Source organism: Microtus oregoni, unplaced genomic scaffold (assembly GCF_018167655.1).
Source record: "Microtus oregoni isolate MIOR12 unplaced genomic scaffold, Mior012 000020F_ref0000438, whole genome shotgun sequence".
Taxonomy (NCBI): Eukaryota; Metazoa; Chordata; class Mammalia; order Rodentia; family Cricetidae; genus Microtus; species Microtus oregoni.
In genome coordinates, this window is record NW_024543079.1 from 14,109,611 (window position 1) to 14,133,583 (window position 23,973).

Below are 23,973 nucleotides of genomic sequence, written 5' to 3' on the forward strand. Positions count from 1 at the left end.
GTGGACGTGACTTTGTCCATGAGATTCTCTTCCCAGCTCCCCTGACCCCGAGAAATAAGGACAATGGTTGTTATGCAGACACGGCATTTATTCAGGGTTCCAGGGAGGGTGGGCTGGCCAAAGATGGGAAGAGACAGCAGGACCACAGTGGGTATCCCTCTTCAGAGCCTGGGACGTCACTCCTTATGCTGAGAGATGAAAAAGAGATGAGCTATCTATGTCTGCCCACCTTCAGTACCACCCAACACAGAGGCCTTCTCACCTTGGGGCCGAGGGCATCCCTGGTCCTTGCCCGCAGCTTGTTAGCCTGGGTCTCTGCCATGTCTGCTCGCTCTTCAGCATCATCCAGCTCATGCTGGGCCTTGCGATACTTAGCCAGGTTGGTGCTAGCCTGCTGCTCCTAGAGGCAGAGGTAGGGCCTTGGTTCCCATTGGTAACAAATGGTTACCATGCTCCCAGACCAGAAAGAAGCTGGCTTCTGGTCCTCCCTCCACTCTTTCTGTCACCAGCCTTCCTTTTACTGGGAACCAAAGTGGAGACTGACCTTTTAGAAGTCCTGTGTGTCACTCGCCCATCAGGCCATCCCCAGGCCCGAACAGAGAAAGCAAGCAGTTCACCCCGGTCCCTTCTAAAGCTGTCAGTGATCCGTGCTCCAGCCATAGACGTCCCTGAGTTGAGCGGGCATGGCTGCCCCCCCCCCCCCCCTTTAGTGCAGCCTGCTACTGATGCCTGCCTGGCTGCAAGGCCTGCAGTTGAAAGCAGCTCACCACTGGCATCTTGAGCAGACCCAGATGCCTGGCCCCAGTGTGCTCACCGCCTCCTCAAACTGGCGCTTGTAGCTCTTGACCTTGCTCTGCAGCTTGTCCACCAGGTCCTGCATGCGAGCCAGGTTCTTCCTGTCCTCCTCCGTCTGGGCAAGCAAAGGATTCTTAGGGTTTGCCCGGACTGGGTTAGCTCCAGCGCCGCCTCCTGGGATGGACCCCATCACCCACCTGGTATACGAGCTCCTTGACCCTGCGCTCGTGTTTGCGCACACCCTTGAGAGCCTCGGCATGCTTCTTCTGCTCCGCATCAAGCTCTGCCTCCAGCTCCCGCACCTGTGGGGCAGTCGAGGGTGGTCTGCTAGCCGAGCTGTCCTGGCCTCACCCCACGGGAAGGGTTGGTAGGCTGCACACACCTTGGCCTCCAGCTTCTGCACTTGCTTTTTCCCACCACGGAGGGCAGCCTGCTCTGCCTCCTCCAGGCGAGCCTGCAGCTCCCGCACTGTCTGTTCCAGTGTCTTCTTCATCCGCTCCAGGTGTGCGCTCGTGTCCTGCTCCTTTTTCAGCTCCTCAGCCATCATGGCCGCCTGTGGGGGAGGAAGCAGCACGGTGGGGAGGGGATGAAGGCAGCCCTCTGGGCTCTGCACTCGCTCATCCCAGCCCTAGCCCAGCCTCACATCAGTTATGGCCTTCTTGGCCTTCTCCTCAGCTTCCCGCCTCTCCTGCACCGCCTCTTCCACTTCCCCACTCAGCTGGGCCAAGTCCACCTCCAGCTTCTTTTTCTGGTTCAGGAGGCCTGTGTTCTGAGGAGAGCAGAGCTTCAGCTGGCCAGCAGGGCTCTGCCCCCAGCCCAGTCCTTGAGGACACCTTTGACCCATCCCCACCTGTGAATGCAGCAGGTTGAGGCGCTCGGTGGCCTCCAGCAGCTCCTGTTCAGCCAGCCTCCGGCTGCGCTCACCCTGTTCCAGGGCCGTCCGCAGCTCTTCCAGCTCGGCAGCCAGGAGTGCAGCCCTGCGCTCGAGGGCCTGACCCTGCTCACGGAGCTCAGCGGCTAGCCGCTGCTCCTCATCTCGCCCGGCTTGTTCCTCCTTGAGCTGGGCCTGCAGTAGCCTAGTGGCTGCCTGTGCCTCCATGGCCTGACGGGTGGCATGGCCTAGCTGCAGCTCCAGGTCATTGAGGTCCCCCTCCATCTTCTTCTTGAGCCGCAGTGCTTCGTTGCGGGCCCTAGTCTCTGCATCCAGGGAGGCCTGCAGGGACTCCACTGCTCGCTGCTGGTTGCGCCTGTGAGTGAATGCCATGAAGGGCAGGCTTAGCCTACAGGAATGGCGTTGGCAGGGCACTACCTGTGGCATCATGCCCAAGAACCCATGGAGATGGGAACCCATTTGGGGAAGAAGTGAACTGCTTCTCTCTGTTTTAAAGCCCCTTGTGACTTGCCAAAGACAGTGAGTTCATTCACTAGAGGCCAGGGGGACATGGGCTGAACTGGGGCCCGAGCACCCTTTAGACTTGTGGAGGACCACATCTGGAATGGGAACACCCTAATCCTGTGGCAGGGGCAGCTGTTCCTGCCAGTGTGCCACCATAGACACAGCAAAACTGCTTTCCAGAGACCTCAGGTTAGTGCACTCCTCGTCCTTCTCCGCCAGCTTCCTGTCCACTTCTGCCTTGATCTGGGACAACTCCAGCTGGATCCGCAGGGTCTTTGTCTCTTCCAGCTCCAGCGCCCCCTAGGGATGGGGATAGGGCAGTGTTGGGAGAGGGCACTGGGCAGGTATCTGGAGACCAACAAGGCCAGGGAGTCATGGATCAGAGTCCACCCACCCCTGTGGCCAGCCCTGACCTCAGCCTCCTCCAGTGCAGCTTGCAGCTCGCTCTTCTCCCCTTCCAGCGCCTTCTTGGCTTTCTCCAGTTCCTGGATGCTCTTCCCACTGAGGCTGACCTGGTCTGTGAGGTCACTGATCTCCTCTGCAGGGTGAACCGAGCGTGGAGGGAGGACTCACCCTCAGGGAGGACTCATCCTCGCATCTGCCCTGCTCCAGGTTACTTGGCTCACCCCAATTCCAAAGAGGCCCTAAAGTGCTCTGGGCCTCAGGTCCTACCCTGCAGGTTCTTGTTCTCCCGCTTGAGCGTTTCCAGGGCCTCGAGCGCCTCCTCGTGGCTATGCCGCAGTCGAAAGAGCTCCGTGCCCAGACCTCGAGCCTCCCTCTGTGCAGCCTCAAGTTCCCGCTGCATCTCCTCCTCCTGCCGCCTCCGCTCCTCCAGTGCCCGCTCCAAATGCCGCTGCTTCTTATCGAGTGCCGCAGCGGCTGAGGTGGCCCGCTCCAGCTCCAAGGTCACATCCTCTGACTCTGTCTGCAGCCGCAGCTTGGCCTTCTCCAGGGACGAGCATTTAGCATTTGCAGCCTCTACCCCTTCTTCTGCCTCCTGCAGCCGCAGGGCTAACTTCTTCCTGGACCACACACCAGGCAGGGTGGACTAGGGAGCCTGGGGAAAGGGCCCCAGAATCCCCACCACTGCATACAGGGTGAACAGGCACAGGCCTGAATCTCTGGGTCATGGTCTAGATAGATGCCAACTACTCACTTGGCCTCCTCCAGCTCCTCTGTCCTCTGGATGGCATCTGCCTCATACTTGCTTCTCCATTGGGCCACCTCAGCGTTGGCTTTGGACAGCAGCCGCTGCAGCTCGGCCTGAGCCTCCGACTCTTCCTCATGCTGCTCCCGGAGGAGGTCACAGTCGTGCCGCAGAGCCTGCACCGCATGGGCCAGTGCTCCCTTGGCCTGCAGGGACACCCATGGCCCCAGCATCAACTCAAGCTAGCGGCCCCAGGGCCCACCTGTCTTCCTCGCAGTTGCCAGCGCCAGCCTACCTTGCTCTCCTCTTCCAGCTGCCGCCGAAGTTCCTCCAGACTCTGAGCTGCTGAGGTCTTCCCGCGGCTCAGCTGGCTGATCATAGACTCCTTCTCCTCGAGCAGACGGCCCAGCTCCCCTGGAGGTGGAAGGGGCCAGCAGGCCAGTCAGTCAGTTGAGGGGCACCACCTAAACCCTACCTGGCATTGCCCAGCTAAACCCAGGCCTCACCATTCTCGGTCTGTAACCGCCCGCGCTGGGTGCTGGCATCAGCCAGCTGTCGCTGCAGCTCCTCCACTTTGATCTTGGCCTCACTTAGCTGATCCTCATAGGTCCGGCACAGCTTTTCTGCGCTTGCCTGGAACACAGAATCAGGGGGCAAGACAAATTTGTACATCCAAGGGCAGGATCCAAGGGGCTGAGACGGGGACCAGGGATTGGGAGTTGGAATACTAGGTATAAGACCAAGAATCAAAAGGAGGTTTGAGTTCCAGGTTCAGGGTCTGAGTTCCTACTGCGGGCACAAACTGGGAGCCTCGGAACCCATCCCAGGGTCAGTGGGTCAGGATTTGGGTATCTGGAATCAGCTGGGAACAGGTATTAGGATTAGGTTCAGGAGGTGGGAGGGGGGTCCAAGTTGGGTGCTGGGGGGGGGGGCGGTGCTGGGGTTCAGGACAAGTACGGTGTTAGGGCAGATGGTAAATCTGAATTCAGGAGTCACGAGCTGGGGTCACACTTCTTTTGGGTGGGAGGACTGGGGTTTGAGTGTGTATCAGAACTCCCTGGAGCCAAGGAATGAAATCGAGCAGGCAGGGTTAGAGGTCAGGACTGGTGGGGAGCTGGGGGTTAGATGCGAGGTTAAGTCAGCATCCAGGGGTCAGGAAGTCAGGGCCGCTGTGGAGTATTGGCACTAAGGGGCCAGGGGACAGATGGCTGGGTGGGCTGCGGAGTCTAAGTGGTTTGGAGGCACACCTTGCCACGGGCCAGAGTCTCCACGCTGGCCCCTAGGTCGTCCACCTCCATGCGCAGCTCACTCTTTTCCTTTTCCAGTTTCTGCCGGATCCGCTGCAGGCTGTCCACCTGCTCGCTCAGCTCCGCCGCCCCGTCTGCTTGCTTACGGCGCAGGGCGGCCACGGTGGCCTCGTGTCTCAGAACCGCTTCCTCCAGCTCCCGCCGCAGCCGGCCCAGCTCAGCCTCACGCTTGCGGCAGCCCTCGCGCTGCCCAGCCGAGGCCCCACCAGCCTCCTCAAGCCTCTCGCTGAGCTCCTCCAGCTCTCGGGCTGCCTCTGCTCGCTGCTTTTCCACCCGGGCCCGGGCTGCTCGCTCAGCCTCCAGCTCCTCCTCCAGCTCTTCTGCCCGCGCCTGGGTAGATGGTACCAACTCCATGAGCCTCTGACGCAGGCCTGGTCTACCCAGCGCATTCCCCCATGCCACAGTGCACACCTGTAGTTCCTTGATCTTCTTCTGCAGCTGGACCCCCAGGAGCTGCTCGTCTTCCACCCGCAGGTTCAGCTGACTCAGCTCCGAATCCTTCCTGGGAGTACATGGTGGGATGAGCCAGTCCTGGCCCTAACTGTTCTCCCACTGTCCACGACCATACCTGAGGCCCCAAGGAGCCCTGTATCCTCCCCGACAACAACCGGGCTGAGAGAATTCAGAAGGGAAGGAGAGCCCATCAGACCCAGAACCCCTGCTAAGCCCACACCTACTTCTTCAGCTTCTCTTCCAGCTGGTGCTTGTCCTGGGTGGTGTCCGTCACCGTCTCCTGTGTCAGCTTCAGGTCTCCTTCAAGTTTGCGCTTGGCACGCTCTGTGTCCATGCGTAGCTTCTTCTCTTGCTCCAGGGAGCATTCCAGCTGTGGACAGAGCGGGTATCAGCTCCAAGCAGGCCAGGCACTGCACCCCCCTGACAGCCCCCAAGAGACCCGCAACTCACATCCTCTACTTGCTGCTCCAGCCGGATCTTGGCCTTGGCCAGTGCGCTCACGCGGTCCTCCTCAGCCTGCAGGTCGCCCAGGGCCTGCTGGTGAGCCTCCTGTAATGCCTTCTTCTCTTTGGTCAGTCGGACCACGGATTCATCCAGCACAGCCATCTCTTCTGTGAGGTTCTTCACCTGTGTCAAGGCCCGACTCACTATGGGGACATTCCTCCCCACAGGCTGATCTGAGCAGCCACCCCTTCCAGCTGCAGGATGCGGGCAGGCCACTACACTGAGCCTCCGCTGTTCCTGCTCAACCCAGGGTTTCGTATCTCCTCGAGCTGTGTAGGAGGATTTGTGGGTAAAGGCTCACAGTCGAGCACAGTGCCTGGCCCTGAGTAAGAGACTCATGGGTGGCAGCCATTACGTTATCAACAGGTATTCAGTGAGCTGTGTCCTAGTCCCAGCTTTCTCTTCAGCCCCTGTGAGAACCAAACAGCCTTACATTCCCCCTCCTGTTATGACAAAGTCAATACAACACCGGCAACCAGAGGCACCAGGAGATAGATCTCTGTGACAGAGGGCTTTGTAGTTCGGAGGAGCTGCCTCCCCAGAGAGCCTGCGGTCCAGGGCAGATGATAATCACTAGCATTTACTAAGCACCTACTGTGTGCAAGGCCTGGTCGTGTATGCTTAGCAAAGTGACTTAGCGGTTCACACCAATTCCTCAGCCATCCTAATGAGTTAGTGCTGGTACCCTGACTTGACAGGTGTGAACACGGAGGCTCTCAGGAGGCCGTGACCCAGCAGGGGTCCAGCAGAGCCGGGCTGGGCCCCCAGCTCAGGCCCTCTCCACACCTTATTCTCAGTGGCTTGTTTCTCCTTCTCAGCCTTGGCCAGCGTCAGCTCCAGGTCATCGATGTCCTTCTTAAGCTCCGTGCACTCATCCTCCAGCTTGCGCCTGCGGGCGGCCAAATCGGCGTTCACTTCCTCCTCGTCTTCCAGGCGCTCATTCAGCTCCTTCACCTTCGCCTCAAGCTGCACCTTGGACTTGATCAGCAAATGGCAGCGTTCCTCTGCGTCTGCTAGGTTGTCCTGCTCCTGAGGGGTGGGGTAAGCCAGGTAAAAGAGGGGCCATCTGGGGGACACCAGGTCCAGCCCTCCTGAGGGGTGGGGTAAGCCAGGTAAAAGAGGGGCCATCTGGGGGACACCAGGTCCAGCCCTCCTGAGGGGTGGGGTAAGCCAGGTAAAAGAGGGGCCATCTGGGGGACACCAGGTCCAGCCCTGAGAGAGAAAAGCCATTCATCCTCTGAAGGCAACTCCAGTGGGGCAAATGTTGGCAATTCAATTTGGTTGGTGAAGAATTGAAGCACCCACGCTCTGCTGGGCTCTGGAGACTGTTGGAGGGGCCTCTCCAGGGCCTTGGACATAGGGACAGACATGGCACTGTTAAGAATTAGCATTAGCCGCAGTGCAGGCAACCCAGGAGGCCTCTGAGCTCTCAGGCCCCACTGTCCACTTGCTTGTCCAGAGCTGCTGCCCTCTGAGGGCAGTGTGGGTGGGCACAGGCCCCGCCCCACCTACCCTGAGCAGCACCAAAGGCCATCCCAGGAGGAGACTGTTCTTTCCTGTTTCCACACTGCCTGTGGCATAACCCCCCCCATACTAGAAAGGAAGTTTTATAACCATCATGGCTGTGTCTTCCCTGGGACCATCTCCAGCACCAGCCTGGGGCTGGCATTCAAGGGACATTCAAAACCTATGCTGGGGAGTTTCCAGACTTTGACCCTTGCCCTCTGGGTAGGACCCTGGTACCTGCCTCAGATTCCCGTGTCCCTGAACCGGAGAAGGGAGCAAGGGTTTATTTAAGGGAGGTTGGGGATTGTGGAGCTGGGGCTCTCCTGCATATGTCTCTCAGGACATATGGACAGGTAAGGCTTACAGGAAAGAGTGGGCAGACATCGAGCCTACAGGCCTCATCTCCTGGTACTTCCAGAGTAGGAAGACAACATGGAAGGTCAAGGTACCCAGAGCCTCCAGGGCTACCCTGGCCACTTTTGGTTAGAGGTTTTTGTCAGAGGCCCCTGAATTCTCTTGGCCTCCTCTCACTCACGGCCTGCAGCTGTAGGGCCAGGTCGTTCTTCTCCTGAGTGACGCTGACGTGAGTCTCCTCCAGTTCCTGACGCTTGGCCTCAGCAGCAGCCAGTGCTCCTCGCAGCCCCCGCAGCTCGGCCCGCAGTGCCGCCAGCTCCTCCTCTGCCTGTGCCGAGCGCAGCAGCGGCTTCATCTTGAAGAAGAGCTTCATCCAGGACCAGTTCTTGACGGCATTGAAGGCCCGGATGTTCCACTGGATGGTAAACAGGGCATCCCTAGGGAGGGACACCTCCTGTGAGCCAGTCAGCTCTGCCCCTTCAAGGTGCCTTGTCCTCTCTCTCTCTAGTCTTCCCAGCAGCCCTATGGCCTCCAAATGTCCAGGTGGCCCCTGCAGGTGTCTGAAGACAGCGAAGCTGCCAGGCCCCGTGGTCGGGCTGCCTAACTCTCAGCTGAGTGCCACCTCCTGAGAGGACAGCCTCTACTTTAGCCAAGCAAGCGATAAAGAAGATACACAGTTCAGAGTCTGGGAGGCACTGAGCGCTGGTACCCTCCAGACCACACCCTAGACATGCAGAAGGGCAGAGACTGCTCCTTCCCCAACTTTTAAAAATGGTGTGTGTGTGTGTGTGTGTGTGTGTGTGTTACACATGGACCACAGCACACATGTGGAGATCAGAGGACAACATATAGAAGTCAGTTCTCTTTTCTCCATGTGTGTCCTAGGGACTGAACTTGTTATCAGGTATGGCAGCAGGTGCCTTTACCTACCAAGCCATCTCTCTGACTTTCACCCCAATTTTAAGGTGTAAAAATAGGTTGGGGAACTCACCCCAATCAGCCCATGAGGAACAACCTAGGTAGTATGGCAGGGTAGAAGAGCCTTGTAGCCCTGTAAGCCTTGGGACAGCGGTCACACTTATACCCCAGGCCTTCCCATCCTTCCTGCCCATCCCTCGTCCCTTGGCTACCTTCCTCCTAGCATGCGCTGGTACTCCAGGCGCATGAGGTGGCCTCGGCTGCGAGCCTGCAGCAGGGTCAACACCTTAGCCAGTCGCTGGTCCCGGAGCTCTTCTAAGATGCCTAGAAGCCCAGCCTTGAAAAACACCTGAGGGCAGGGTGCAGCCAAGTGAGACCCCTGTCCAGTGTAAGCGAATGCACCCAGGTTCAACCCTAACTTCAGTGCACCCTAACCTTGGTATGACCAAACTGATACTGAGTGTGGTCGATGTCCAGGGAGCCCAGCAGCTTCTCTGTGGCCTTCCTGCTGTCCACAAAAGTGTCATCCGGGAAGGCACTGGGGTTCAGGATGCGGTACCTAGGAGATCAGGGAGAAGCTGCCATGGACACAGGGTGCAGGCCATTGACAGTGAATGGGAAGAATTGCCTGAATCTCAGAGGTGCTAGGGTTCCAAAGGTTCATATGCTACACAAGATGGCAGAGAGGAAGTGTTGCTGTACTGGGGGTTATGGCATGCTCTATGCAAACCTCAGCACCGGGGTGTGGCATACATCTGAAACCCCAGCACTTGGGAAGCAGAGGTGGGGAGATCCTTGAGGCCAGCCTGTTACCTGGCCTGACCCTGTCTCGAAAGCGGGCTTGATGGTGTAAATGCATTTAAGTAAGTTTATATGGATGTGGTTTTTATAAAGGGCGTGTATGGCTTTTATAATTCTTAAAGGCAAAAACAAAACATAGAAATGACATACTATACCATATCACAAATTTAAGAAAATTTTAAGAGAGAATTTTATTGAAAAGGAGCAAGGATTCCTAGCATGTCCACTTACCTGGACACATACACACATGTGTACAGATGGGCAGTGGCCATGCTGTGAAGGGAGATTCCCAGAGACAGGCCAGGCCCATTCACTAGGGAACTCACTAAATAAAACATGTGGGTCATGGGCTGCTCCATGTTTTAAGACAATAAAAACAACCAACAGTAAGGTACTGGGCGCTATGACACATGCCTGTACTCTCAGCATTCAGGAGGCTAAGACAGAGGATTGAGAGTAGTTACTTAATTGTCTGTGTATGAGGACTTTGCCTACGTATATGTACTCATGGGGACCAGAGGAGGTGCCAGAGCCCCTGGAGCTGCCACTCACAGCTGGTTGTATGGTTTTAAGTCACCACGTGGGTGCTAGAAACTGAGCCCAAGTCCCCTGCAAGGGCAAGCAAGTGCTCTTAACCACGGAGCAGCTCTCCCGCCCAGGGTTAGTTTTAGGTTTGTATGCACAGGGACATACACTCAAGCATATGGCCAGACAACAGCCTCAAGGCTAGCCTCGAGAATGCAGTCCTACCTCCTCTGAGACAGGCTCTCTTACCGCCTAACTCCTCAGTTAGAGCATCCTCGGTGGCCTGGAGTCTCGGAACTCCTGCCTCCTCAGCACTGGGATGAGTGTGACACCCGGCCCAGCATTTCTGTGTGGGTTCTGGGACCCAGTCTCAGGTCCTCGTGCTTCAAGGCAAGAGTGGGTCATTCACAAAGTCCCGAGAGTTTGTTTTGATTTTTGTGTTTGAAATGTCTTATTCTGTAGCCTAGGCTGCCCTGAAACTCACTATGTAGCCCAGGCTGGCCTCAAACCCTTGGTGATCCTCCTGCTCCACCCTCCTATTGCTGGAATTATAGGTGTCAGACACCATGCCCAGGAGTATTGAGAGGTTGAGGCTAGCCTGGGCTAAACAGAAATACCCTGCTTTAGAATAACAAACAGGCGATGATACAGACTCATGCCTCTGGAGTCTTTGTAGATAAGGAGCCATCTCCAAGACTGACAAGGATTTGAAAACCAAACTTACAGACCGTGTTCGGGATTTGTACAGACATCTAATCTATGAAGGGAACCGACCCCTGTTACTTGTGGAAGGGGCAGCAACTGAGACTGTGCTCTTATAACTTAATATACAGAACCTACCAAGGTCAGTGGGAAGGGAGCTGATGGCCCCCACAGGGCTCTGACGACCTGTCAGGCATTCCCCAGAGTCCAGTCCACACAAATACATATTCAATCCCCAAATCTACATCTTCACTTGAGCTCCAGAATAAATCCAACCCCGTCCTTGCCTTCTCTTCTAGGAAATCTGCTGAAGGTGTTTCTGACTGGACATGCCCAAACCCCTTAGGCACCCAATCTAAACATTTTGTCGTAAGGCTCAGTAGATCTATCCAGTGGCTCTGGCCTGAAACCTGGGAGTCACTGTAGGCTTATCCTCTCTTATTCTGTATCCAAGTGATTGGCAAAGCCCCCAGCCTCCACCTCCCACATATACCACAAGTTTATTCACGTCTCTCCTTAACCCCTCCTAGGATGGAGGCTCCTCTTGTCCCTTGGGCTCCAATTTGTCCCTCCCACCCCCTCAGGTCCCACTTAATCTAAGATCAGGAGAAAGAGGCCGTTGGCAGCCCTGAAGTAGCCAGCACCCACCGCTGTCTGAAGTCTGCATACAGCAGCCTGTTGGGAAATCCTTGGCGACAGATCCGGATCCCCTCCAGGACCCCATTGCAGCGTAGCTGGTGTAGCACCAAGAAGGAATCCATGACCCCTGGATTATGGTGGGGGTGAAAGGAGGAGATTAGAAGTCTAAGGACATGCCCTCAGTAAAGCCTACCAAGGCTTTACTTTGAGACTGAGCAGATTCTGCAAGGTGAGGGCATTTCTGGTTCCCCCATCCCAACCAGCCCAGGGACACCACCTGGAGTCTTGTTCTCGTTAGGGACGATGCAACGGACGAAGTGAGGCTGTGTGGCCCGCAGGTTGGTCATGAGCTTGTTGAGGTTCTCCTGGGAGCAGGGAGGGCAGGGAGAAGGCATGGGAGGGGCAGAGAACCAGAATTAGATGCTGCAGTGGATAGGGATCAGGTGGGGACTGAGCAGAGGGGCCCAAATGCACCTGCACCTGTTCTTTTTCTCTTGCTCCTTATGACACTCCATCCGCCACCAAAGCCCTCGCACCCCCCTTCCCGGGGCTCACTCCCATAGCTTCCCCTCCCCTCCCAGCCCTGCCCAGGCAGCATGGGGGCAGGCAGCAGCACAGACTTGCTGTGATGTTCACGTAGAGAGGAGCTAAACATCACTGCAAGTCTTAACAGCTGCCCACCCAAGACACAGGGACTCGGCAGGAAGCACAGAGGCCGTTGCAAGCCGCAGAGGGTCAGGGCTGCTGGGGCCCCGTCTGGACCTCACCTTGTGAAGCTGAGACACTGTCTGAAACGATGCTGCCTTCTTACGCTTCTCTTTCACCCCAGACTTGGGGGGTTCAGCTAGTAGAGACAGGAGAACTGATCATGCCGGGGAATGTCGCTCTGGGGATCCACGGGAGGACCAGATTGTCACTGAGTACTCACTGGAGCAAGAGCCTGCATAGTTTTCATAGAGGGTGGCCAAGAGCCTGTTCTGTGACTTTTGGAAGATGGGGACCACTGTTTCATTGAGGGGGTCCTTGTTTTTCTCCAGCCAGCCCACGATGCTATAAGGTACCTACAGAGAGGGAAATATTGATCCAAGGTGGTGGCCCCAAGAAGGGAGGGAGGACAGCGGTTGAGTGTCGACTTCCAGTGGGCACCTACCACGCCTGCGTAGTGGACCACCTCAAAGTGAGCCTGGTACTTGCGTTTCTTGTCCGGGCGAGGCTGCTGGAAGTTAGGTGACTTTCCAGAGTGATTGTCATAGAGCTTGGCCCTGAAGCTGGCATCCGAAGCCTTGGGGAACATGCATTCCTCCTCCAGGATGGACAGAATGCCCAGAGGCTGGGGACAGGGAGCAAGATTGAAGGGCCAGACCATGCTGGCTGGCCTTAGACTCTCATGCTCCAGACTAGCCCCACCTGGGAGTTGTTTCGGATCGTTAACCCAGCCATCTGCAGGGCCGAGCCCCATACCCAGGAATCCACCTTCTAGCAGAGAAAAGCTTGTGGCTTGACTTTCAGTCCCCCTCTTTGCCTATGTGTGCAGACCAGCCTGGCATCTCTGGGCTCCATGGCTCCCTTGTACACACTAGGTTTGGGGTTTTTAAGGTCAACTAACTCTGCATCTTGGTCCCCACACTCAGTGGAATTAGGGATCCTGTGTAAGCATGTGTTTATCTGTGTGTAGATGTGTGTGCTTGCATGAGTCTATGTGCCCGAGGAGGCCTGAGGGACTTGGATCCCTTCAGAGTGGAGTTACATGCAGCCATGAGTGACTTTATGTCGCTGTTGGGAAGTGACCAGGTCCCCACAAGAGCAGCAAGAGCTCGTAGCCACTGAGCCCTCTCTCCAGCACTGAACCTTCATTTCTTAACCGAATGGAAAAATGATTTCACTTCAATACTGATCCCCCCAAACGCACACACACAAACCAACCTCGTAAAGCCCACAGCCAGAGACTATCTCAGAATCGCCTGTTGTGTGGCCTATTCTGGCTTCTTCACAGCATTGAAAATTCATGTTCAGAAGAAAACCGTACCACAAACTGGGACTGTGTCCATAAAGAACATATGTGCCAAGCTGGACCACTGAACCATCTTGCCAGCTTGGCACATGAGACCCATGTCACCAAGCTTGATAGCCTGAGTTTGCTCCCAGGGACCCATGTGGTGGAAGGAGAAAAATTACTCCTGAGTTGTCCTCTGACCCCCCCCCCCCACACACACACATACATGCACACCATCGCATGAGCTGACCAATACAAATACATGAAGCAAATCAATGCATGTAATGATAAAAAAGGGGGGACTCACATGCCCTGGGCAAAGCCTCTGGAGTGAACTAGCTCAAGGTTACAGCACAGGTTGTGCCAGGCTCAAAGAGAAACACCCGCCTTTATTTCCAATGTTGCCAATTCATTTTTTTCATTCTTTGTGCAGTGGGGAAGCATTTACAATGTGTTCCAATCCAGTAAACATGAGTCTCCGCTTTGGTCAGTTCTGCACCGGGCCTGGTGAATGGCAGAGCCGCCCACAATGGTTGCATCCTGTCCTTAGGTTCCTTATGACCCTAGTCACCTATACTCAAATGCCCTCACACCTATGAGCACAGCCACGCGATCACATTCAAACTCCTGCACACACTTCAGTTGCAACCACATGTTGATACACAGCTGACACGCACACAGGCACACGGGCGCACACACTGAGCCCTTCTGGCCCGACCTTCTCGATGAGGTCGATGCAAGGCTGCAGGTCCATGCCGAAGTCGATGAAAGTCCACTCGATGCCTTCCTTCTTGTACTCCTCCTGCTCCAGCACGAACATGTGCTGGTTGAAGAACTGCTGCAGCTTCTCGTTGGTGAAGTTGATGCACAGCTGCTCGAAGCTGTTGAACTACCAGGGAGAGCGCCACCGTCAGCAGGCTCCTTGTGGACGGGGCGGTGTGGGGTGGGATGGGAGGCCATGGGGAAGCAGGGGTGTGGCTCTCCCACACCCGCCCATCAGCCTCTGCCTCAGAGCAATGCCTGTGTTGAGAGCTGCTCCCACCTCAAAGATCTCAAAGCCAGCGATGTCCAGGACTCCGATGAAGAACTGTCGGGGTAACTTTGTGTCCAGGGTCTGGTTGATCCGGGACACCAACCACCGGAACAGTCGGTCATAGGTGGCCTTGGCCAGGGCCCCCACAGCAAATACCACCTGTGGATGCAGGAAGGCAGAATTGGGACCCTGCCTCAGCTGTCGCTGGGTGAGCCTCAGTCCGCAGGTATCTCACCTGCTCCACACTCTGGCCCTTGGTCACGTACTCATTTCCCACACGAACCCGGGGGTGCAGAAGACCTTTGAGGAGGTCTCCACTGCTGACCCCCATTAGGTAGGCAGCCTTGTCAGCACCTGGCAGGGAACATGTCAGGGAACATGAGGAAGAGGAAGGTGAACGATGTGGGCACTTGGGGACAGAGGGAGGGGTCTGTTGTCACAGCATGGGGTTCATTGAGAGGAATCGGGGCTGGCACACTGTCACCCTCAGGAGGGTCTAGAGTTCAGACAGGAACAGAGAACACTGAGGTCAAAGTTCATGGACCAGGATTGATGACCATGTACAGAACAAGGCGTCCAGGGAAAAGACCAGGTCAGTGGGATTAGAGGCCCTTACTCTCAGTGCCGTCTGCCTCAGCTTGCTCCTCTCTCTGCTTCTGTTTGAACTTCATGTTTCCAAAGTGCAGGAGGGCTCCCACGATCTTATAGCAGGTACACTTCTCATCCACACTGAAGCCCAGGATATCCATCGCGTGCTGAGGTGGGGGCGGGTTCAGAAAAGTTCAGGTCCTTGAGGGTCTAGCCAAGTGCTGCCGCTCCAGTCATATCATATTTCCTAGACTCTACACCGTGCATATGTTCACACACACACACGGGAACCCAGCTTGGCACCACTTCCCACCCCTCATCCCCCCATACATACATCAGTGGCGATAAGTTCCTCCCCGTCATCCATGTTATCCACAGTGGTGACCCCCTGGCTGCAGAAGTGGTAGTCGTAGGGGTTCATAGACAGAAGCAGCATATCTGGGGACAAGACACCCCAAAGAGTGAGTCAGGCAGAGAGGCAGAGTTCACAGGCTGCCTTCTCTCTCCATTCCATCTTGAGGCCTGGGGGTGGGAAGACTCTATCCCCAAGTCTAGATTTCCTCCTAGGGCTTCTGTGTGACTTTTGATTTATTTTACTACTTATTTTTAGTTTTTTGAGACAGATTTTATGTAGCCTAAGCTGGCCACAAACTCAAAATCCTCCAGTCTCAGCTTCTGAGGACAGGAATTACAGGCATGGCCCCCTGACTAATTTTTTTTCCACAGGTGTGTGTGTGCATGCGTGCGTGCGCGTGCGTGCGTGCGTGCGTGCGTGCGTGTGTGTGTGTGTAGCAGGGTGGATGGTTGGGTGAGACTGAGGATGGAACCCACGACTCTGCCTCCTGGACAAGCACTCTCTACTATGAGTTATACTCCTCTCCTTCAGCTTCTTGTTTTATTTATTTACACATTTACTTTGTTTTGTTGAGACAAGGTCTCTCTACATATACCTGGTTAGAACTTACAATGTAGATGAGGCTGGCGTCAAACTCACAGAGATCCATCTACCTCTGCTTCCTGAATACTGGGGTTAAAGCTGTGCACCACCAAGTTCAGCTTGTGTGTGTACCACCCCTTTTCAACTCTGAAGTGCATGTGCACGTCTGGTCCTCCGGAGATGGGCCTTAGTCCGTAAGTCTCACTCATCCTTTGACTGCTGTTCACACCCATCCCTCAAGCCCAGATCCTGAGTTGATACTGGGACAAAAGGAGGACCAGATTTTGCCTTCAAAGGGCTTGCGAAAGTGAAAGTGGCTATATTTTGGCACTGGATTCCCTTGGTGCTGGGTGGGGGTTCTAGTCTCAGGATGGCAGGAGCAGCGGCAATCTTGGTAGGACGATGACGTTAAGAGGCCTGTCCCCTACCACAGGAACACCCATATCCCCCACCCTACCACCACCACAACCCTTCAATAACAACGACCACCAATGAAAGCTTTACAAAGAGGGTTCCATGGTAATAAAAAGCAGCAGGAAGAACTAGGGAGGGGCACAGACAGGCTATGAGCCTCCAGGAAAGTGGAGGTAGCCCACACCTCTGTATAGAGGGTGATCGGCCATCCCAGGGCCTGGCCTGATGGGAGCCATCTTTGAGTTTTATTCCCCATCCTGACCCTCACCCTGAAGCTCTGGCTTCTTCCCCGAGAGGATCTGGTAGTAGACATGGTAACCACGCTCACCAGGCAGCTGGAAGATCACTCGTGACTTTTCCAGAAGATCTGCAGAAAAGGAATGTTGGCCTGCTATCTCCTTACCTCCCCAGAGCCTGTGTGGTATAGGGAGGGATGGAAGGCAGCAGCCACGAGGGGCAGGCTATGTGTGGAGGTGCCTGTGTCTGTGCACAGACCAGCACACACTGGGAGAGCGTCTCCAGGATTGTGTCACTGTGTGGAACTTGTGTCTGCCTCTGTGGGAGTTTCTGGGGTCTTCTCCCATCACTTCCAACCTTACATACTGAGGCAGAAGTCTCTCAGTTGAACCCAGAGCTCAGCCATGCAGCTCTTACTATCCAGTTTGCTCTAAGGCTTCCTGTCTCTGCCTCCCAAGGGCTTCAATCTCAAGTGGGCTACCATACCCACTCAGCATTTACATGGGAGCTGGGGATTTGAACTCTGGTCCTTGTACTCGCACAGCAAGTACTTCACCCATGAGTCCTCTCCCCAGCTCCTAGAGAAGGTTTTGAGGCAGGGACAGGACACGACTGACTTCAGACCATAGACTGACTGGCAGACAGAGCAGGAGAGTAGAGACCAGCAGGCCACTGTGATGGGTGGGGAGGACGCAGTGGGACCTGGTTGAGGATGGACAGAAATACCAGAGCAGACAGAAGCCAACAGATGTGATCAGTTCAGCCTCTGTCCCTCCTCCCACACCTGCCTTGCCCGTTCCTGGACTCACAGCTGTCAATGTCTGCAGAGGCCAGCTTTCCGGTGGGACCAAAGTGGATGCGGATGAACTTGCCCTGCAGCAGAAGGACCATGCCACCCTCAGCCCTGTTGGTTCCCACCACCACGGCCCTCCTGGACACTGACCCTTCTCCACCCCCAGCCAACTCACAAAGCGGGAGGAGTTGTCGTTCCTCAGAGTCTTGGCGTTGCCAAAAGCCTCCATGGCAGGGTTAGCCTCGATGATTTGATCCTCGAGGGTCCCCTGGTGGCAGCAGGAATGAGGGGCCAGGGCAGCCCATGGGATCTCGGGTTGTAAGGAGAGATGGGCATCCCCAGGACCCCAAAAATGTTGTCTGCCCCACAGCTGGCCCTGTACTTACCCCAGTCTTTGTTGCCAGAAATTGCTGGAGGGAGAAGGAAAATGTCAGAGGATGTGGGGCCTCTCCGGAAGGGGTAGGGCATCAGGACAATGATTAGTGGGGCAGGGTTGTTAGTCGCTCACATATTTAGTAATGCCAAACGTAACATTCTGCCCTCCCCTAGCTTTCCTGGGTGATTAACTGAGAGGAGATGCTAGACAGGGAAGCATGCATGGTCATAGGGCTTGAGACAGGGGCGGCACTAGGGTCTCATGTGTACTGAGGTCAAACCTGTCTCTTGATTCTCAGGAATCTCTTCCTTATCCACATCCACACAAGACACCTGACTCGAGCATTCTCCCCCTCAGAGGCCTGCCAAAGCCCTCACCCTCTGAGAGGACCTTCCTGATCTCTGAGATAGCAGAGACTTCTTCCTACTCTGAGCCTTCCTACCCTAACCTCCCGGAAGCCCTTCTACATATTTTCTGTACTGGGTTGTCTGTGTCTTCAGTGTTGTGTATAGACTAAGATTCGACGTGGCCCTGCCAGCTGCAAATGATTAGCTTTGTCCCAGCAAGGCCACACAACAAGTCTATGTGCTGGGGGAGGGGGGTCTCCTCAAGCATCCTGCCTCCTGTGGTGTCTGTCCTTCTATGTCCTAGCCAGAGGGACACAGAGCTGAGTCCACACTCCCTCCTCCCCTCCTAGCTTCATTATCCCCACCCCCATACTAATGCCAAGAGCCCAAGAAGAGAGAAACAGATTCTAGGGATAGCAGACACATCACTAGGGACTTCGTGGTCGCTCATTTATTTATTGATCTCCAGGGGGCCCATCACTTAACAAAGCCTAGACATATTTAGGGTAGAGGGAGTAAGGAACCCGGCCCAGCCCCTGTCCAGCTCATACTCACTGCTTTTCTTCAGGACTCTTTCTGGCCAGTTTAGCCAAATCTGAGCTCAAGGGGAGGGGTTAGTACAGGTTTTAAGTTACCAAATCCATGGGTAGTGTCTGCCACCTCTCTGAGCTGCCCCTCTGCCCTGACTCCAGGATCAAGTGTTCCCCTGCCCCGTCCTTCCAGCTGTGCTCCTGTCAACTTTAACCTCTGTCGTTTTTTCCTGTAATGGAATCACACCCCACTTTTCTGCAGTATCCTCTAAGGCCTTTTAGGGTTTGGAAAACATGGTGGGAAAGAAAGGGAAGAAGAAAGAATTTCAAAAAGCCAACCACAAAAACAAAACAACATGGGTTGCAACCAAAAACCAAAACAAAGTCCAAAAACCAAGACAATCAGATGCGGAAAGGGGGAAAGTGGGCTGCTAGGGGGAGGCAACAAAAAACAAAATCAAAAAAAAAAAAAAAGAAGAAGAAGAAGAAAACACAGCAAGAAAAAAAAAAAAAGAAGAAGAAGAAGAAAATTGCCCCAGACTAGAGCAAGGCTCAACAGGACCAGGAGTGTGGGTTGTGCAGAGGAAACCTGGGGTCCAGGAAGAAAAGACCGCTCACTTCAGTGTAGTCATGTGGGGGTCAGCGGAAGGCACAGAGCTCTCAACACCTGGCCTGTGGGCCAGAGATAGGATAGTTTACTTAAAAACAACAAAAACCCCATGCCTACCCTGTTTAAGAAGTTTCAAAACATCTTAACTAAAACCACAGGTCGTGCTATTGTCAAGAGTTCCCAGAGCCCCCAGCTCTGGGAGGTTAATGTCTGTGGATGAGCCTGCTCTTCTCTTTAGCAGCAGGGAACAGTGTCTTCAATGCAGACAGCCCAAGAAGACAGCCACTTGGAGGTAGAAGCAGCTTACATGGTAAACACTTCCAAAATCATGAAGGTCATAATGGTCAAGCCACACACACACACACACACACACACACACACAAACGAAACGTCTGGGATGTGTGAGGCTCCCATCTGTGTGATGGAGGGTAAAGTTGCAGCAGGCCTGGCTCAGGCCAAACATTGTGATGGAGGTGGCCACAAGTTTTCTGGTCAAGCCTTGCTCAAGCCAGAGTCTCTCACCAAAGTAGGAGGCTCAGGCAGGGCTGGGAACTCTGGGAGGTTGCAATTTGAAAAAGAAAGAAAAATAAAAAAGAAAGAAAACAAAACCAGCGAGAAGCAGTGGGGATTGGTGCCCAAGTGGGCAAGTCTTACTGCCTTCTTGCCCGGCCCGTCTCCCAGGGCAGCGACGATGGCAAAGTACTGAATGACCCGTTTGGTGTTAACCGTCTTACCGGCCCCCGACTCTCCGCTTGGACAATACAAACAAGAGTCACCAATGCCTGTTGGTCTAAGTCCCCAGCTCTCAAACCTCAACTCTCTTTCCTCACCACTGTTCCCAGCTCAGGAGCCCTGGAAGCAAACCCCCAGGTCCAGACCATGCCCTTTGCCTCCTGAGCACTAACTCACCTCCTGGTGCCAATCCACGTACCCCACCTCCATCAGAAGACCCCATAGCGTGAACTGTGATAACTTATGACTAAGGAAAGGGACCTCAGAAGTTCTGGGGCTGCCTGTGCTCTGTTCAGGGGTCACACTTAAACACACTGGTGCTGGTAGGTCTGTGTGGCAGCCTAGAGTGTTCTGTTCTTATTGGTGAGATTCAGGGGCATAAAGGCACACAGCAAGACATGGAAGTGTGAGTGCCTGAATCCAGCTCTGTCCAATTTGAGAGTGACTGTAACAGCCAGGCTAAAGGTTTTATGTGTGTGCCCATGTGTGTGTGCCCATGTGTGTGCCCGTGTGTGTGTCTGTTTGCATAATTGGCCTGACGGGATATGAAGCTGATACATCAGGAATGAATCTCTTTCCCATGACGGCAAAGGGAGGATGAGGGCTGAGGGAGAGCTGAGAAGACATTGAGAAGAACAGGGGAAGGAGCTGTATAGAACCTCCGGAGAATCCAGGTGGGAGATTCCAACTCAGGGGGAGTGACAGCGAGGAGCTTAGGGCCACTCCCATGTGTGAATATCTGCTTTTTACTCCCCCCCCCCCATAAATAGAGAGAAAAGGAGGTAAAGGCCCTGCCTTAAGAACTTTGAATCCAACCCTGAGTCATAGCTTCGATTCACCATCACCACCACCACCACCACCACCACCACCACCACCACCATCACCACCAACAACAACCACCACCACCTCCATCACCACCACCACCATCACCATCACCACCATCACCATCACCACCACCACCACCATCACCACCACCACCATCACCACCACCACCACCATCACCACCACCACCATCACCACCACCACCACCTCCCCCTCCTTCTCCTCCTCCACCACCTAATGGCTAGCACTTGCCACTCCATGCCCAGAACCCCACTCACGTGATCAGCATGGACTGGTTCTCTCGGTCTACAGGAAAGAGGAGAGAGGACATAGTACATGAGTCAGCCAAGGTGAGGGACTAACCAGAAGTGGACTTCCTGAGTTCTATGACACGGAGACAGTTGTCCCCACTCAAAGTCCCAGTGGGAAAGACCAAGTAGGACTTCCAGCCTGAAGAGGCAGATAACAGGGCAGTGGAGGGAGTCCTAACCAGAGGCTGCCCTGGAGCTGAGGGCTGGTGAGGGAGGTGGCTCTTACTGCGGAGCATGTCATTGTAGGCATTATCCGCCACTGCGTATATATGAGGCGGGGCCTCAGAACGCCGCTTGCCCTTGTAGGCAGCCACCACAGCAGCTGTGTAGACTGGGAGCCATTTGTATGGGTTAATGGTGACACAGAAGAGGCCCGAGTAGGTCTGAGGAGAGAGTACACAGATGGAGTTTTAGGAAGGAAGAGAGACGTCCAAGTTCCCATTCCCAGGCCCACCATGAACCCTGCAATATTCAAGAAGCCTCCTGATACGCCATGCCCAGCCCTTCCTCCCGTTCCAGTTCGAGTCCCAAGTAGGGACTGACCATGGTCCTTTGCTGAACCTTCAATGGTATTAAGTCGGCAGCCATATCTCAGGCCCCACCCACAGCCTTGACTCTGACGAGACCCTAGAAGTCACCAAGCCGTTGCTCTAGGCTGTCCTCTCTTTTACGTAGGGTTGTTCCTCTCTCTGGCCCTGTAGCTCTAGCCCAGCTCACCAGACTCCATTCCTTCTGAGCCCTGCCGCACCTGTAGTCCCATCCCATTAGCGGTCCCGCCCGCAGCTGCCAGAGCTCACATAGATCATCCAACGAGCATATCGCTGGCGCAGGTTGTGCAGCACCGCAGCCTCGTTGAGATGCGTCATCATGGCCATGTCCTCCAGCAAGTCGAAGCGGGGTGGGTTCATGGGTTGCACCTCCGTTTCTCGTACCGTCAGCACCTTCCGAGATGTGTGATTCGTAGTGAGGGCTGAGAGATGGGTCAGCTGACCTTTCCCCTCTCTTCTACCCACGCCCTCCCACGCCCTGCCCCACTCATTCACTCTGCGGAACCAGCCGGCCAGGTGATGCAGCCCGGATCAGGTGGGTTAATCTCAAGGGAGAGAGAGCTCAACCTTCTGGTCTTTGGTCTCCACGGTGACTTTGCCTCCGGTAGCCTCAGTCTTGATCTCGGCCTCAACATAGGCGTCCTGTTCATCGGGCACCCAGACCCATTTCTTGCCTGGGTGCAGAAAGATCGGACTTTGAGAGGGGCTCCAAGAGTCCAGTGAGGTTCCTACACTGTGGACACAAAGCAGTGCCCCACCCCCACCCCGCAATTCCCCACCGGGAGTTCTTCTGCCAGGAAATAGGGGTTACTCTCCTACAACCCCTACAGTGAGGACTCTGCCAAACCCAGGACACAGCTGGGAGGGTCCCTACAGATCTCAAATGAGCTAATTGGGATAACGGTCTACACTGAACACCTGCGTTCAGCTCCCTGTCACCGGGGAAGACTTCCTTCTCTCTGGGCCTGCTTCCTCAAATGCAAAGGCCATGGAGCCTCCTGAAGTCCCCAGGTGGAGGAATCCTCCAGTAGCAGGCTCCTAACTCTCAGGAGGCTCGTACCTTCCCCATTTCACTGAAGACGTGGGGATCTCCTGTGTCCTGGGTTCTTTCCTGGCCTGTCAGCTCACCCCAGAGCTTCTGAGAGCCCAGATTTTTATGATGTTAAAAATGTGGACTCACGCAGACAGCAAGTTCTGTTCTCTGCCCTCCTAGGTGCTAACCACATGCCTTAGAACTATTCATATAAACAAGGCTCCAAACCAGGCTCCCTGGTTTCTTTGTTTCTTAATGTACTTAAAAAATTTTAATGCCCTGAGGAAATCCTTGACTCCACGTGCTAAGATTTTAAACAACAGAAAACAATTTAGATGACAGACAATAGAATGTCAAATTAGGCGTGAGAAGCCTCTCCTTTCTTTTGAGGCAAGTTCTCACTGTGTAGCTCTGGCTGGCCTCCAATTCACCAAGACAGGCCTACCTCTGCCACACCCACCTCAGTGCTGTGCCTTTTGAATATGGGGCTCCAGATGTTGCGTGCTGCTAGGTCTGGCTCTACTTTGGTTATCGCCTGCCCAGACGATTGAGATGACACACAGAAAGTCATCAGCTCTGGGCCGGGCACACAGTAAAGCCCTAGACACACTTCCTATGTTATTATTGTACTATGAGCCAATCAAGTCATAAATAGTAGTCTTTATTCCTGTCCCTAATAAACAGCGGCTTCGGCTCCATGGAAAACACTAAAAATAAGTTCAGCACAGGTTTTGTGAACATAGAGGCCACCTGCACACATCCATCTCTTCTCAGAAGCCCCGGACCAGCCTGAGTCTTCATAGAGATATCACGGGCAAAGTGATATTACCCCACTTTACAGAGGGACAAACCAAAGCCTTGCTTGCAGCCACACAGTTGTGTTCACACGGTCCCTGCAATGTATAGCCTCTGGCACCCAGAAACTGAGGGAAGGTCCCAGGCGTCAGGCCACAGTGCCCCTGTACCATCAAGCAGAATGGCAGCCCTCTTCACTCCTAGTCTCTTGGGCTTCTCCATGACTGTGGCCCTCTCTGCTCTCACTTACCATCCCATGGGACAGTGTGCACCTTCATCAGTTCCTGGTAGCCCTGGCGGAGATAGCAGGCTGATTCTCCGAGTTCACTCACATCCATCATGGTGGTGAGAGGTGGAGGAGGAGGCCTGGAAACCTGGGCGGTGATACAAGGTAGTCCTAGGCGGCAGGCACTGGGAGAGGGTAACGGCAGAAAACTTAGGGACCGGGTTCCGCACTGGGGTATGACCCTCTAATCCACAAAGTTTGATAGTGAGTCTCCCCGGTGTGCCTGCAAATGCACACTTCCAAACATAAGAGCATCCTCTGCTACAGGTCCTGAGGACCTGGGTCCACCAATGGGCTCCCTCCGGTCTTCTCTCCAGCTCCAAACCTACCCCTGATCAACCCACAGCCCTGAGCAGCCACCCCAGCCCTGATCACCCACCCCAGCCCTGATCACCCACCCTAGCCCTGATCACCCCACAGCCCTGATCACCCACCCCAGCTCTGATCACCCCACAGCTCTGATCACCCACCCCAGCCCTGATCACCCACTCCAGCCCTGATCACCCACCCCAGCTCTGATCACCCACCCTAGCCCTGATCA

The 23,973-nt window shown here is 54.9% G+C and overlaps 1 protein-coding gene across 1 annotated transcript; it reads right to left on the bottom strand.

Annotated features, from left to right (window-relative positions):
• Positions 1 to 48: 48 nt before the first annotated feature.
• Positions 49 to 23,487, bottom strand: Myh7b (myosin heavy chain 7B). Its single transcript, XM_041670266.1, has 41 exons — positions 23,397 to 23,487; positions 21,886 to 21,992; positions 21,568 to 21,711; positions 20,997 to 21,153; positions 20,738 to 20,765; positions 19,560 to 19,656; positions 17,429 to 17,452; positions 17,218 to 17,310; positions 17,059 to 17,122; positions 16,281 to 16,379; positions 14,996 to 15,099; positions 14,690 to 14,828; positions 14,309 to 14,427; positions 14,083 to 14,232; positions 13,759 to 13,929; positions 12,198 to 12,377; positions 11,976 to 12,108; positions 11,815 to 11,891; positions 11,325 to 11,412; positions 11,057 to 11,174; positions 8,816 to 8,939; positions 8,593 to 8,729; positions 7,644 to 7,899; positions 6,389 to 6,631; positions 5,549 to 5,725; positions 5,323 to 5,468; positions 5,057 to 5,147; positions 4,586 to 4,975; positions 3,845 to 3,971; positions 3,634 to 3,752; positions 3,348 to 3,544; positions 2,864 to 3,213; positions 2,605 to 2,729; positions 2,376 to 2,491; positions 1,646 to 2,042; positions 1,439 to 1,564; positions 1,178 to 1,348; positions 993 to 1,097; positions 815 to 910; positions 263 to 400; positions 49 to 188 (listed from the first exon to the last, which is right to left on the bottom strand). The coding sequence occupies exons 1-41, from the start codon at positions 23,485 to 23,487 to the stop codon at positions 177 to 179; spliced, it is 5,826 nt and encodes a 1,941-aa protein (XP_041526200.1). The 3' UTR covers positions 49 to 176.
• Positions 23,488 to 23,973: the final 486 nt, after the last annotated feature.